The sequence below is a fragment of the Hyla sarda genome, chromosome 8, assembly GCF_029499605.1.
Source record: "Hyla sarda isolate aHylSar1 chromosome 8, aHylSar1.hap1, whole genome shotgun sequence".
Lineage (NCBI taxonomy): Eukaryota > Metazoa > Chordata > Amphibia > Anura > Hylidae > Hyla > Hyla sarda.
This window is the reverse complement of record NC_079196.1, coordinates 119,690,420-119,706,390: the sequence shown is the minus strand read 5'-3', so window position 1 is coordinate 119,706,390 and position 15,971 is coordinate 119,690,420. Positions and strand designations below refer to the sequence as shown.

At 49.9% G+C, this 15,971-nt stretch overlaps 1 protein-coding gene across 1 annotated transcript in view; it reads right to left on the bottom strand.

The window, feature by feature from the left end:
• The window catches only part of LOC130285299 (carboxypeptidase O-like), a 188,439-nt gene that overhangs the window by 94,081 nt on the left and 78,387 nt on the right, over positions 1-15,971 (bottom strand). Inside the window, exon 5 of the mRNA XM_056536655.1 lies at positions 15,308-15,419. Within this exon, the coding sequence (XP_056392630.1) occupies positions 15,308-15,419 (112 nt within the window). The remainder of the gene's footprint in view (positions 1-15,307; positions 15,420-15,971) is intronic.

Here is a 15,971-nt window from a genome sequence, read left to right as displayed (position 1 = left end):
ATCCTTCCAGTATTTATTAGCTGCTGAATACTACAGAGGAAATTATTTTCTTTTTGGAACACAGAGCTATCTGCTGACATTATGACCACACTGCTCTCTGCTGACATCTGCTGTCCATTTTAAGAACTGTCCAGAGTAGGAGAAAATCCCCATAGCAAACATATGCTGCTCTGGACAGTTCCTAAAATGGACAGAGATGTCAGCAGAGAGCACTGTGGTCATGATGTCAGCAGAGAGCACTGTGTTCCAAAAAGAAAATAATTTCCTATGTAGTATTCAGCAGCTAATAAGTACTGAAAGGATTAAGATTTTTGCATTGCAGTAATTTACAAATCTGTTTAACTTTCTGGCATCAGTTGATTTAAAAAAAAAAGTGATGTCACAGTACAGGGATAATACACACAGTTATGTCACAGTACAGGGATAATACATGCAGTATGTCCCTGTACAGGGATAATACACACAGCAATGGGGGGGGGGGGTAATGGTTAAATCACCTATCCTATGTTTGTTGTTGACATATAAGTAACATGTGTGCCAAGTTTCATGTTAATATCTTTAGCCGTTTGGACGTGATGCTGGAACACACACACACACATTGAGTTATATATATATATATATATATATATATATATATATATATATATATATATATTACAGTGTGTGTTAGTATTATGTTAAGAGGGTACAGTGTGTGGCAAGTTTATATTTAGAGAATATTGTGTGTGGCTGTATTATATTCAGAGCGTACAGTGTGTGGTAGAATTTAATTCAGAAGGTACAGTGTGTGGCAGGGTTATATTTAGGGATGAACCGAATTTGTTACAAATTTCATGAAAAATTTGATTTGCAACAAATGTGAATATCGTTTAATTAAACTCCATTTAGTGTGGTCCAGGCTCCAGGGCATCTAAAATGGCGGATCCACATGTGAGGACATGGGGCAAGGAATCCTGGGAAGGCGGGAACAAGGGTAGGAGGGATGACCGTGAATCACATACAGCATGCAGCCTATCAGCAGCCAGCCACCCCTGTGATGTCATAGCCCTATATAAACGGCAGCCATCTTGCGGACAGTCACTTCAGCCTTTTATTGCAGTGAGAGAGGCAGACAGACAGCCCTGTGTGTTGCACAGAATAATATTTTTACACCAGCGATTCTCCTCCCAGTCACATCAGTGTTCGATTACATAGAGGGACAGAGAGCAGTGTGTTGCACAGAAAATCTTTTTTACAGCAGTGATTCACCTCAAGCCCAAATCCAGTCTAGAAGCACTGATAGGGAAGGGAGTGAGATTGAGAGAGAAAGTGCAATTTTGGGTGTAGTACACAGTGACTGCTGTGTACTGCTGGTGTTGTAGACCAATACTGTTTTAAGGGTACTGGAGCGCATTGTCCTCCCCTCAAAAGTGCATACCACATACGTACATCTCAGTGGTATACTATTTTGTTCCTGTTAAAGTCTTAAGGGCCTCGATACTGTGAAAGGCCAGCCAATAGTACACACCTATTGTACTCCCCTCATATACGCACTAAGTGCCAGGACGTGCACAGAGGAGTGGCAGAGGCCTAAATTCATAAGGCAGAGGTCGCAGCAGACTAGGGGCGAGTGGATACAGGAGTCACAGAGAGAAGCCTGAGCTACCAGTATTGGCTAGCGGTCGTGTTTCGACCAGCCACCCATCTGCCATCATTGATTGGTTAACACGGTCATCCACTTCATCACAAGTGACATCTGACACCCCCAGTCGTTGAGTTCCTCAGACAAAACCACCAGTTGGCATGGCTTGGGAGCAGTCCCTGTCCTCCCATTGTCTCTGTCCTATGCTGTTCCCTCCCCTAAAGAAGTATCTCATGCTGTGGGTTCAGCTACACTATTCATTGAGGTGATCTAAGAGAGGAAAGTCAGCAGCTACTGCCCAACCAAGAAGTGGAGGAGACATGCGCCGCTTCCCCTGCTAGGCAGGCAAGTAGTGATGAGGAGAGTGACGTAGGAGGCGGTGTTTCCAGTGTTCAGAGTTCTGAAGCAGACACTGTTGAGGAACCTGAAGAGGACATCAGTGGGTGCAGACACTTGTTGATGCTGATGAAGCCGATCGCAATTGAAAGCCGGGTGCAGAAGGGGCTTCATCCTCATCAGGAGAAGAGAGTTGCAGGTAGCCCGTGAGGCAGCAGTTGAGTCAGCAAGGTGGTAGCATGGTTGGCAGTCAGCATGGTGGCAGAAGTGGAAAGTCTGGAGCCAAACGCGCCCGGGGGTAGAAAATCTGCTTCGCGGCAGCATACCTTCCCGGGAGGTAGTGGAACAGGGGTTCCTGGAGTCGGCGGCAGTAGCAGTCACGCAGTGTGGACTGTTGGTGGGAAAATCAGCTACTCGGCGGTGTGACAATCTTTCATCAAGCATCCGGAGGATTTTAACCTGGCCACATGCAAGATGTGTCGGAAGAAGGTGAAGCCTGGTGCTGTATCACCCAGCGGCACGCAGCTCCCTGCTGAATCTGAATGTTCTCCTATCCCTTTTCAAGTGATGGACTCAGCACCTTTCAGAGAACTGATGGCTTGTGCCAAGCCGAGGTGTAGTCCCAAGCCATAATTTCTTTGCAAAAAAGTCAGTACCAGCCCTGCACAATTTTGTGGAACAGAAGATGGGCCAGTCCTTGAGCCTGTCAGTGTATACCAAAGTGCACAGCAGTGCCGACATGTGGAGCTTTAACTATGGTCAGGGACAATACATGTCCTTTATGGCCCACTGGGTGAATGTTGTTCCTACACAGCCACAGCAACTTGGACAGGTCACGACGCTTCCGTCTCCACGCTCTCAGACCGTTGGTCCTGTGACAGTGTGTGACCCCACCTCCTCATCCTCCACTGTGTCCTAAGCCACTGCACGGACAATTCTCAGTGCCCCTCCAGCATACCATGTGTGCAGGGCACGGCGGTGTCACGCTGTTCTTCACATGGTTTGCCTTGGCGAACGGAGTCACACAGGGTAGGAACTGCTAAAAGTCATTCTAGTTTTTCTAGTCATCTGACAGGGGAGGAGCAGCAGCAGCTAGAGGAGCTAGAGGCTTTTGAGGAAGGCAAGACAGAGGACCCAGACACACCATGGCAGTATGCAGTGGAGATGGAGTCAGGGATTCCCTCCGAGTCACTTGCACAAATGGCACAATGCATGCTCACCTGCTTGCGTAGTGACCGCCAAATTTTCCCCATTTTGCAGCGGGATGACTTCTGGCTCTATACCTTATTGGACCCTTGCTACCGTCACAAAATGGGGGCCTTTTTAAACCCACTGAGAGGGAGGACAAACTGACCTACAGAGACATTGTACGTAGTCAGTTGGCCAATGCCTATCGGTGCCATAGTCCGTCCTCTCGCAGGTCTGACACAGGGGGCCCTCTGCGTTCACCTTCCACTGCCATGGCTGCTGGGGAGAGGTGGGGTGGCAGAAGCAGTACTAGCTTCATCAGCAGCAGCCTGAGTCTACAGTCGCTGATGAATAGCTTTCTTCACCTGCATAGTGAAGCAACTCATCAACAGCAGGTAGACCTGGAGCAGCACCTGAACCAGCAATTGGTGGCAAACCTTGAAATGACCATGGCAACACACCTTGAAGATCTGCTGGACTTCTGGGCAGCCAAACTTGATTTGTGGCCGCAACTAGCAGAGTTTGCCCTGGAAAAGATGTCCTGCCTGGCCAGTAGTGTGGCGGGGGTTTAGTGCCTGGCCAGTATTAGAGCGGGGGTTTAGTGCACTGAGGGCAATAGTAACCTCAAGGAGAACTCGTCTGTCCACGAAAAATGGAGATACTGACCTTTGTGAAGATGAATCAGGCATGGATCAGCCAGGATTTCCACCCACCAATGCCTGATAAATCAGAGTAGATTGACCATGCTGCCACACTAACACTTCACAAATATGGATAGTGCTAAACATATAAGGTGTTGCTCCCCAGTTACAGACATTCCTCGGCCTCCGACCACAATTAACTATTGAGGATATGCATTAGCAAAAACTTAACTTTTCTTAGCATAAAATACAGTATATGTACCCAAAATTATTTTGAAATCAAACAAAAGGAAAGGTGTGCAAAAAGCCCCATGTGCCAGTATTGATATGATGCAAATACTTCTAAAAGGTGGAAGGGAACAACGTATGGTCCATTGTAACTGGTGGGGGTAAAAACTTCTGTGGTGTCCCTGTACCGTATTGCATACCGTACCTTGGTTGGGGTCCCCAAAGTCAGAGTTCCTAGGAACTGTGGGGGTCCGCTTCCCTAGTCATCCCCTAGTCACCACTCATCTAGTTAATATTCTATTAAATTACATGTGAATGCTGTATATAATATGTATGCTCACCTTCATAGCGTCGCAGGGCCTTAGGTCATGTGACTCGGGTTAGTACTCTATGGTAGGTAAAAGGACCTTTGGAGGTTATTGGGTCATGTGATTACCCATAACACTGTAAAGCTGATTGACAGATGGTGTGGACCAATCCTAAAACGGCCAGCCCCTGCCCATATAAGGGAGCTGCGTTCAATAATCTCTCTCTTGGGATCCTGATTCCTGATGAGTAAAGACCTATTACTGCTACAGACAACTACTGGGCCAAAGCCTGCTGGCCTCGGTCTGAATCAAACAGTGAGTTCTTACAGATTCCCCGCTAATGCTAGCAGGATCACTGGACCTAAACAAACCCCTAAATGCAGTGGATCTGTGCTTACAAAATCCTACTAAGCTAAAGAACTTACAAAAGTCCCAACCACACGTCAATCTCTGCTAAGCTGCATATAGACTTTGTTATTAAGGACTGTTCCTGTAATCCCATGTTACAGAAAATCTTCAGTAAAGTTTCCGAAAGTTTTTCAGCAAAGCTCTGGTTGTGGACATTCCGTTATTCTACATCTCCCTATCGCTTTTGGGAAGGGTGGCGATAGGCCAAGCTATACAGTATTAACCCCCACCCTGGCGTCACGACTGACAAGAGTTAATTACACCTTCGGTATACCGCATAGTAACACCCCAACTGCCATACACCCCCCAAGAAACCACACTTCCCCTGTAAGGCCCTTCTCTCGCATTATTAATTCCCTTCTTGGCAAGTGTTACTCGCCCTAAAAAGGGCAGCCCCACACAGGAACCTCTCCCTATTTCCCCCTACAAACACTGCCATTTTCCAGGGTTTTTAGATGGAAAGAGAGAGTTTCCTGTGTGGGGATGCCCTTTTTAGTAAACACTTGCCAAGGAGTGAATTAATAGGGCGAGAGTAGGGCCTTACAGGGGAAGTTTTTACCCCCACCTGCTACAATGGACAATACGTTGTTCCCTTCCACTTTTTCGAGGAAAAAAAGGGCAGCCCCACACATGAACCGATCCCTATTTCCACCCAAAAACCCTGGGAATGGCAGTGTTTGTCGCTGGAAGTAGGTAAAGTTTCCTGTGTGGGGTCTCCCGTTTTAGGGCAAGTAACACTTGCCAAGAAGGGAATTAATAATGCGGTAGGGCCTTTTTCTTCTGCCTACCTGCCTCAGTTACTATTCTGATCCTGCCACCCGCCTGATGCCACACATCTGATGCCAAGTTCTCCTTTTTTCACCCACCTTTGTCACCAGGTCCTGGTATTGCCATCCACTGCACCAGTCTGTCACCGGGTAACTTTCAGGATTCCTTATGCTGCTGCCACCTCAAGGCTGTCTTATTCTGCCACCATATGTTCTCCTTTTTACGCCGAGCGCTCCGGGTCCCTGCTCCTCCCCGGAGTGCTCGCGGCGTTTCTCTCTCTGCAGCGCCCCGGTCAGACCCGCTGACTGGGAGCGCTGCACTAACACTGCCGGCGGGGATGCGATTCGCATAGAGGGACTCGCCCGCTCGCAAATCGCATTCCAAGTCACTCACCTGTCCCAGCCCCCGGCTGTCATGTCCTGGCGCGCGCGGCTCCGCTCCTTAGGGCGCGCGCGCGCCAGCTCTCTAAGATTTAAAGGGCCAGTGCACCAATGATTTGTGCCTGGCCCAATCAGCCTAATTAGCTTCCACCTGCTCCCTGGCTATATTACCTCACTTCCCCTGTACTTCCTTGCCGGATCTTGTTGCCTTGTGCCAGTGAAAGCGTTTAGTGTTGTCCAAAGCCTGTGTTCCAGACCTTCTGCTATTCCATTTGACTACGAACCTTGCCGCCTGCCCCGACCTTCTGCTACGTCTGACCTTGCCTCTGCCTAGTCCTTCTGTCCTACGCCTTCTCAGCAGTCAGCGAGGTTGAGCCGTTGCCGGTGGATACGACCTGGTTGCTACCGCCGCAGCAAGACCATCGGCAGGCTCTGGTGAATACCAGTAGCATCTTAGACCCGGTCCACCGACACAGTCCTCGCCAATCCCTCGCTGACACAGAGGATCCACATCAGCTAGCCGAATCGTGACAGTAGATCCGGCCATGGATCCCGCTGAGGTGCCGCTGCCGAGTCTCGCTGACCTATCCACGGTGGTCGCTTAGCAATCGCAGCAAATTGCCCAACAAGGACAGCAGCTGTCGCAGTTGACTGCCACGTTACAGCAACTTCTGCCACTGCTACAGCAGCAACCTGTCACGATTCGGCTTACGGGTTGAGGATCCGCTGTGTCAGCGAGGGATTGGCGTGGACCGTGCTAGTGGACCGGTTCTAAGAGGCTACTGGTTTTCACCAGAGCCCGCCGCAAAGCGGGATGGTCTTGCTGCGGCAGTAGCAACCAGGTCGTATCCACTAGCAACGGCTCAACCTCACTGACTGCTGAGAAGGCGAGGGACAGAAGGACTAGGCAGAGGCAAGGTCAGACGTAGCAGAAGGTCGGGGGCAGGCGGCAAGGTTCGTAGTCAGGATGGATAGCAGAAGTTCAGGTACACAGGCTTTGGACACACTAAACGCTTTCACTGGCACAAGGCAACAAGATCCGGCCAGGGAGTGCATGGGAGGAGATCAGATATAGCCAGGGAGCAGGTGGAAGCCAATTAAGCTAATTGGGCCAGGCACCAATCATTGGTGCACTGGCCCTTTAAGTCTCAGAGAGCTGGCGCGCGCGCGCCCTAGAGAGCGGAGCCGCGCGCGCCAGCACATGACAGCAGGGGACTGGGACGGGTAAGTGACCTGGGATGCGATTCGCGAGCGGGCGCGTCCCGCTGTGCGAATCGCATCCCCAACGGCCATGACAGTGCAGCGCTCCCGGTCAGCGGGACTGACCGGGGTGCTGCAGGGAGAAAGACGCCGTGAGCGCTCCGGGGAGGAGCGGGGACCCGGAGCGCTAGGCGTAACAGTACCCCCCCCCTTAGGTCTCCCCTTTTTTTTGTCCGGTAATTGCCTCCCCTGGGATGAGGACACCGGGAAAGAATGGAGGGCTTCCTCAACGGGAGGCAGTACAGCAGGAGTTGGAATGGGGAGGGAGGGCAGAGGGTGAAGTTTGGCACGGGGCAGGGAGACACAAGGACGGGAGCCATGAGGGGACACAGAGGCTTGCCTGATGGGACTGGGAGGGGGGGAGAGGCTCTTCCTGTGGCAGGCAGAGTCCCAGTTCTTGATCTCCCCGGTGGTCCAATCAAGGGTGGGGGAATGAAGCCGGAGCCATGGCAGACCGAGGAGGACCTCAGAGGTACAGTTGGGGAGAATGAAGAACTCAATCCTTTCGTGGTGGGGTCCAATAGACATCAGGAGGGGTTCTGTGCGGTAATGCACGGTGCAATCCAATCTGGCTCCGTTGACCGCGGAAATGTAGAGCGGCTTGACGAGACGGGTCACCGGGATGCGGAATTTATTAACAAAGGACTCCAAAATAAAATTCCCAGAGGCACCAGAGTCCAAGCAGGCCACGGCTGAGAAGGAGGAGTTGGCTGAAGAAGAAATCCGCACGGGCACCGTGAGACGAGGAGAAGCGGACTTAGAACCAAAAGACGCCACACCCACGTGAGCTGGGTGCGTGCGTGCGTTTCCCAGACGTGGAGGACGGATAGGGCAATCCACCAAAAAATGCTCAGTACTGGCACAGTACAGACAAAGATTTTCTTCTCTACGGCGATTCCTCTCTTCCTGGGTCAGGCGAGACCGATCCACTTGCATGGCCTCCTCGGCGGGAGGCCCAGGCGTAGACTGCAAAGGATGCTGTGGGAGAGGTGCCCAGAGATCTAAGTCTTTTTCCTGGCGGAGCTCTTGGTGTCGCTCAGAAAAACGCATGTCAATGCGGGTAGCCAAATGGATGAGTTCTTGGAGGTTGGCAGGAATCTCTCGTGCGGCCAGCACATCCTTGATGCAACTGGATAGGCCTTTTTTAAAGGTCGCGCAGAGAGCCTCGTTATTCCATGATAACTCGGAAGCAAGAGTACGAAATTGGATGGCGTACTCGCCCACTGAAGAATTACCCTGGACCAGGTTCAACAGGGCAGTCTCGGCAGAAGAAGCTCGGGCAGGCTCCTCGAAGACACTCCGGACTTCAGCGAAGAAGGACTGGACTGTGGCTGTGGCAGGATCATTGCGGTCCCAGAGCGGTGTGGCCCAAGACAAGGCCTTTCCTGAAAGAAGGCTCACTACGAACGCCACCTTAGACCGTTCTGTAGGAAACAAGTCCGACAACATCTCCATATGCAGGGAACACTGAGACAAAAATCCACGGCAGAGTCTGGAGTCCCCATCAAATTTGTCCGGCAGTGACAAGTGGAGGCTAGGGGCGGCCACTCGCTGCGGAGGAGGTGCAGGAGCTGGCGGAGGAGATGGTTGCTGCTGTAGCAGAGGCAGAAGTTGCTGTAACGTAGCGGTCAACTGCGACAGCTGCTGTCCTTGTTGGGCAATTTGCTGCGATTGCTGAGCGACCACCGTGGTAAGGTCAGCGAGACTTGGCAGCGGCACCTCAGCGGGATCCATGGCCGGATCTACTGTCACGATTCAGCTTACGGGTTGTGGATCCGCTGTGTCAGCGAGGGATTGGCGTGGACCGTGCTAGTGGACCGGTTCTAAGAGGCTACTGGTTTTCACCAGAGCCCGCCGCAAAGCGGGATGGTCTTGCTGCGGCAGTAGCAACCAGGTCGTATCCACTAGCAACGGCTCAACCTCACTGACTGCTGAGAAGGCGAGGGACAGAAGGACTAGGCAGAGGCAAGGTCAGACGTAGCAGAAGGTCGGGGGCAGGCGGCAAGGTTCGTAGTCAGGATGGATAGCAGAAGTTCAGGTACACAGGCTTTGGACACACTAAACGCTTTCACTGGCACAAGGCAACAAGATCCGGCCAGGGAGTGCATGGGAGGAGATCAGATATAGCCAGGGAGCAGGTGGAAGCCAATTAAGCTAATTGGGCCAGGCACCAATCATTGGTGCACTGGCCCTTTAAGTCTCAGAGAGCTGGCGCGCGCGCGCCCTAGAGAGCGGAGCCGCGCGCGCCAGCACATGACAGCAGGGGACCGGGACGGGTAAGTGACCTGGGATGCGATTCGCGAGCGGGCGCGTCCCGCTGTGCGAATCGCATCCCCAACGGCCATGACAGTGCAGCGCTCCCGGTCAGCGGGACTGACCGGGGTGCTGCAGGGAGAAAGACACCGTGAGCGCTCCGGGGAGGAGCGGGGACCCGGAGCGCTAGGCGTAACACAACCATCTCCTCCGCCAGCTCCTGCACCTCCTCCGCAGCAACTGGCCGCTCCTAGCCTCCGCTTGTCCCTGCCGGACAAATTTGATGGGGACTCTAGACTCTGCCGTGGCTTTCTGTCTCAATGTTCCCTACATATGGAGATGTTGTCGGACCAATTTCCCACAGAACAGTCTAAGGTGGCGTTCGTAGTGAGTCTACTTTCTGGAAAGGCCTTGTCTTGGGCCACACCGCTCTGGGACCGCAATGATCCTGCCACAGCCACAGTCCAGTCCTTCTTCGCTGAAGTCCGTAGTGTCTTCGAGGAACCAGCCCGAGCTTCTTCTGCCGAGACTGCCCTGCTGAACCTGGTCCAGGGTAATTCTTCAGGAGGCGAGTACGCCATCCAATTTTGTACTCTCGCTTACGAATTATCTTGGAATAACGAGGCTCTCTGCGCGACCTTTAAAAAAGGCCTATCCAGTAACATCAAGGATGTGCTGGCCGCACAAGAGATTCCTGCCAACCTGCAAGAACTTATCCATTTGGCCACCCGCATTGACATGCGTTTTTCTGAGAGACACCAAGAGCTCCGCCGGGAAAAATACCTTGATCTCTGGGCACCTCTCCCACAGTATCCTTTGCAATCTACACCTGTGCCTCCCGCCGAGGAGGCTATGCAAGTGGATCGGTCTCGCCTGACCCAGGAAGAGAGGACTCGCCGTAGGGAAAAAAATCTTTGTCTGTACTGCGCCAGTACCGAATATTTCTTGGTGGATTGCCCTATTCGTCCTCCACGTCTGGGAAACGCACGCACGCACCCAGCTCACGTGGGTGTGGCGTCTCTTGGTACGAAGTCTGCTTCTCCACGTCTCACGGTGCCCATGCGGATTTCTCCTTCTGCCAACTCCTCCCTCTCAGCCGTGGCCTGCTTGGACTCTGGTGCCTCTGGAAATTTTATTCTGGACTCTTTGGCGAATAAGTTCTGCATCCCGATGACCCGTCTCGTCAAGCCGCTCTACATTTCCTCGGTCAACAGAGTTAAATTGGACTGCACCGTGCGTTACCGCACAGAACCCCTCTTAATGTGCATTGGATCCCATCACGAAAAGATTGAATTGTTCGTCCTTCCCAACTGTACCTCTGAAGTCCTCCTCGGTCTGCCATGGCTCCAGCATCATTCTCCCACCCTTGACTGGACCACCGGGGAGATCAAGAATTGGGGCCCTGCTTGCCGCAAGAAATGCCTCACTTCTCCTCTCAGTCCCATCAGGCAAGCCTCGGTGCCTCCTCCTACACCTGGTCTCCCCAAAGCCTATCAGGACTAAGCTTTGCCTCCTCATAGCCTCTGTCCTGGTAACACTCTGCCCCGTGCCAAGCTTCACCCTCTGCCCTTCCTCCCCATTCCCACTCCTGCTGAACTGCCTGCATTTGATGAGGAAACCCTACAATCGCTCCCATTGTCCTCGTCCCAGGTGAAGCAATTGCCGGACAAAAAAAGGGGGAGACCTAAGGGGGGGGTACTGTTACGCCGAGCGCTCCGGGTCCCTGCTCCTCCCCGGAGCGCTCGCGGCGTTCCTCTCTCTGCAGCACCCCGGTCAGACCAGCTGACCGGGAGCGCTGCACTGACACTGCCGGCGGGGATGCGATTCGCATAGCGGGACGCGCCCGCTCGCAAATCGCATCCCAAGTCACTCACCTGTCCCGGTCCCCGGCTGTCACGTCCTGGCGCACGCGGCTCTGCTCCTTAGGGCGCGCGCGCGCGCGCGCCAGCTCTCTAAGATTTAAAGGGCCAGTGCACCAATGATTGGTGCCTGGCCCAATCAGTCTAATTAGCTTCCACCTGTGCACTTCCCTATATAACCTCACTTCCCCTTCCCTGCTTTGCCAGATCTTGTTGCCCTTGTTCCTAGAGAAAGTGTTTACAGTGTTTGCCTTACCAGTGTTCCTGACCTCTTGCTATCTCCATCGACTACGAACCTTGCTGCCTGCCCCGACCTTCTGCTACGTCTGACCTTGCCTCTGTCTAGTCCTTCTGTCCCACGCCTTCTCAGCAGTCAGCAAGGTTGAGCCATTGCTGGTGGATACGACCTGGTTGCTACCGCCACAGCAAGAACATCCTGCTTTGCGGCCGGCTCTGGTGAATACCAGTAGCAACCTAGAACCTGTCCACAGACACGGTCCACGCCAATCCCTCGCTGACACAGAGGATCCACATCCAGCCTGCCGAATTCTAACAGCCGCTAACTCCAGGCTGTGTCATTCAGCCAATATATGTTCTCCTCATGCTGCCGCAAACTCCAGGCTGTGTCATTCAGCCACTATATGCTGCCGCCAACTTCAGGCTGTGTCATTCAGCCAATATGTGGTATCCTCATGCTGTTGCCAACTCCAGACTGTGTCATTCAACCACTATATGTTCTCCTCATGCTGCCGCCACCTCCACGCTGTGTCATTCAGCCACTATATGGTCTCCTCATGCTTCCACCACCTCCAGGCTGGGTCATTTAGCCACTATATATTCTCCTCATGCTGCCGAAAACTCCAGGCTGTGTCATTCAGCCACTTTGTGGTCTCCTCATGCAGCCACCAACTTCAGGCTGTGTCATTCACCCACTATATGTTCTCCCCCATGCTGCTGCAAACTGCAGGCTGTGTCATACAGCCATTATATGCTGCTGCCAACTTCAGGCTGTGTCATTCAGCCACTATGTGGTCTTCTCATGCTGCCGCAAACTTCAGGCTGTGTCATTCAGCCACTATATGCTGCTGCCAACTCCAGCCTGTGTCATTCAGCTACTATATAATCTCCTCATGCTTCTGCCAACTTCAGGCTGTGTCATTCAGCCACTATATGTTCTCCTCATGCTGCTGCCACCTTCAGGCTGTGTTATTCAGCCCCTATATGGTCTCCTCATGCTGCCTCCACCTCCACACTGTGTCATTCAGCCACTATATGGTCTCCTCATGCTCCCACCACCTCCAAGCTGTGTCATTCAGCCACTATGTGGCCTCCTCATGCTGCCGCCAACTCCAGGCTGTGTCATTCAACCACTGTCGATTCTCCTCATGATGCCGAAAACTCCAGGCTGTGTAATTCAGCCACTATGTGGTCTCCTTATGTTGCCGCCAACTCCAGGCTTTGTCATTTAGCCACTATATGTTCTCTTCATGCTACTGCCACCTCCAAGCTGTGTCATTCAGCCACTATATCGTCTCCTGCCTCCACCACCTTCAGGCTGTGATATTCAGCCACTATACAGCATGAAGAGAAGTGAATTTTTGAAAAATTTGCTCATCTCTAGTTATATTAAGAGGGTTCAGTATTATATTCAGAGAGTGCAGTGTGTGGTTGTATTATATACAGAGGATACAGTGTGTGACAGGTTTATATTCTAAGGGTACAGTGTCTGACAGTAATATTTTCACAGAATACAGTCTGGCAGCATTATAGTGGTTATTGTTTTTATAGAGAGGAATGCGCTAAGTAAAGAACCAATGCCATCTGTGTGTTGAGTTCTGCAGAGAGAAGATTTACCTTGAAGAAATCATGGAGGTATTTACCATATGGATTAGATAAGGAAAGACTATAGAGAAGACTTCACCTGTAGTAATTGATATCAATGTGTATTCTGCCTTGCTATGTTCTTTCAATGCTGAAGTCCCTTATGAGTTTTGTAGTGATAATGGTTGAAACAACTACCAGCATACACTTACTACTGCATACTGGGAGCTATAGTTTTCCCCTTAGGCTCCTTTCACACTGTACATTCATCCATTTTTAAAGATCCGTTATATGTTCCTTTATGAAAACCCTGAAAATCAGCCGTTAAACGGCCGTTACAAAATCCCATTATAGTCTATGGGATTTTTACATTATCCATTTTAATCCATCATAGCCTATTATTAATAACAGATGTTATTTTGTGACTGGAGAAAGTAATCAGAAAAATAGCGCATGCGCTCAGTGTGCAGTGTGGGACATCACCTTACATATGCCTAACATGTGAAGCACAAAAAGTGTTTAGCCAGCTAAGCTGTCATACTGAGCCGCACATATTTCCTATTCCCAGAACTTACTGCAGAATTTTAAATGTATGTCTTTTTCAGTTTAAATTAGTTACTTAGCTAACTAAGGGTTTTTTGACCATCTATGGTGGTCTCTTGTCATTTCGGATTTTTGATCACCAAATGACACAATTTGAGTGGAAAACCCAAGAAAAAAGAGACAGATTGCTTTTAGTAAATGTGAGCTATTGTTGTTGCTCCTGCAGTGATAGAATAACTATTTATGGTTATTCTTATTATTTACCTTGAATATACAGTATGTAAAAGTGTCTCTGTTATTTTATAAAACTTTTGACATATCAAAAAGTTTAATGGGTCAAGTGCTAAGACGCCTCCCATTATTAGAACAAATTATAATGGGGCCTTATAATGAGATCGCTGCAAACTCACACTGGTTCTAATGATGGGTGGGGGGTCTGATTTGAGTTTTAATCAATACATTTTAAATAAAAAAAATAAAAAAAATTTTGAGCAATGGGGCCATGTATCGTGAGATTTTGAGTGAAAACCTCCTTCAGCAAGGGCATTGAAGATGGAACGGGGCTGAGTCCTTCAGCATGACAATGATCCCAAACACACTGTCCAGGCAACGAAGAAGTGGCTTCGTAAAAAGCATTTCAAGGTTCTGGAGTGGCCTAGCCAGTCTCCAGATCTCAACCCCATAGAAAACCTTTGGAGGGAGTTGAAAGTCCATGTTGTCCAGTGACAGCCTCAAAACCTAACTGCTCTAGAGAAGATCTCCATGGAGGAATGATCCAAAATACCAGCAACAGTATGTGAAAACCTTGTGAAGACTTACAGAAAACCTGTGACCTCTGTCATTGCCAACAAAGGGTATATAACAAAGTATTGAGATGAACTTTTGTTATTGACCAAATACTTATTTTCCACCATAATTTGCAAATACATTCTTTAAAAATCAGACTATGTGATTTTATAGATTTTTTTTCTGATTGTGTCTCTCATAGTTGAGGTATACCTATGATGAAAGTTACAGGCCTCTCTCATCTTTTTAAGTGGGAGAACTTGCACAATTAAAACTTTTAAAAACTTTTTTCCCCCACTGTATATTCAAAGTCCCATAGTATGTATATTGTACATTAATGAGTAGTGATGAACGGCAGGGGCCATATTCGAATTCACAATATTTTGCGAATATATGGACGAAATTCGCATATTCGCTATGTTCGTTCACTTTTTTTTCCATGCGAAAACCGTAATGAAATTCGTAAAGTGCGCATGCGTTATTATATAGTGAAGGGGTGGACAACTTTCCTATTGGTTGCCAGGGATATTGCTAACCTCTGACAACTGTATTTGCATCCTTCTCATTGGCCCACAAGTTAAAAGAAGGGAGGGATCAGTGTCCTCTGGAAGTGCTGATATTCGCATATATGAAATATTCGCGCTCCACACCGACTCACACAGTAAATAATATTGGAGCCTTCTTTGGACCACAAGCAGGAAGCAGGGAGGGATGATCACTTTTTTTTTTTACACAGTATACATCATTGTTGTGATGTGTACTGTGAAGAAAAAAAAACGAATATTCGTCATTACGAATATGTATAACTATATTCTAAATATTCGTGAAATTGCGAAGTGCCGATATTTTCAGTAAAAATTCACATTTCGAATATTCGCTCTCGACACTATTAATGAGCCATTCTTACCTCATTCATTGGGTGGTATTCTGTATATTGAAATGAAGTCAATGATCTCTTATGTCTGTGCTTAAGAACAAATTGTTCATCTATAAGTTTTTGTACATCATCTATCAGAACGCTGAAAATAAACAGGATAAAAAAGAATACAGTTAGGTAGTAGTGTCTAAAAGGATTTGCTTAGAACTGATAAACTGTTTAATCTATCACAGTCCATATCTGTAGGTCTGTATATAATATATAATAATATATTATATACCGTATTTATCGGGGTATACCACGCACCGGCCTATAACACGCACCCTCATTTTACCAAGGATATTTGGGTAAAAAAAGTTTTTTACCCAAATATCCATGGTAAAATGAGGGTGCGTGTGTGCGCGTGTATACCCCGATACACCCCCAGGAAAGGCAGGGGGAGAGAGGCCGTCGCTGCCCGCTTCTCTCCCCCTGCCTTTCCTGGGGTCTAGAGCCCTGCTGCCGGCCCTTCTCTCCCCCTGGCTATCGGCGCCGCTGCCCGTTCTGTCCCCCTGACTATCGGTGCCGGCGCCGATAGCCAGGGGGAGAGAAGCGGCGCCGACAGCCAGGGGGAGAGAAGGGGCAGCGGCACCCATTGCCGGCGCCGCTGCCCCGTTGCCTCCCCCCATCCCCGGTGGCATAATTACCTGGGTCG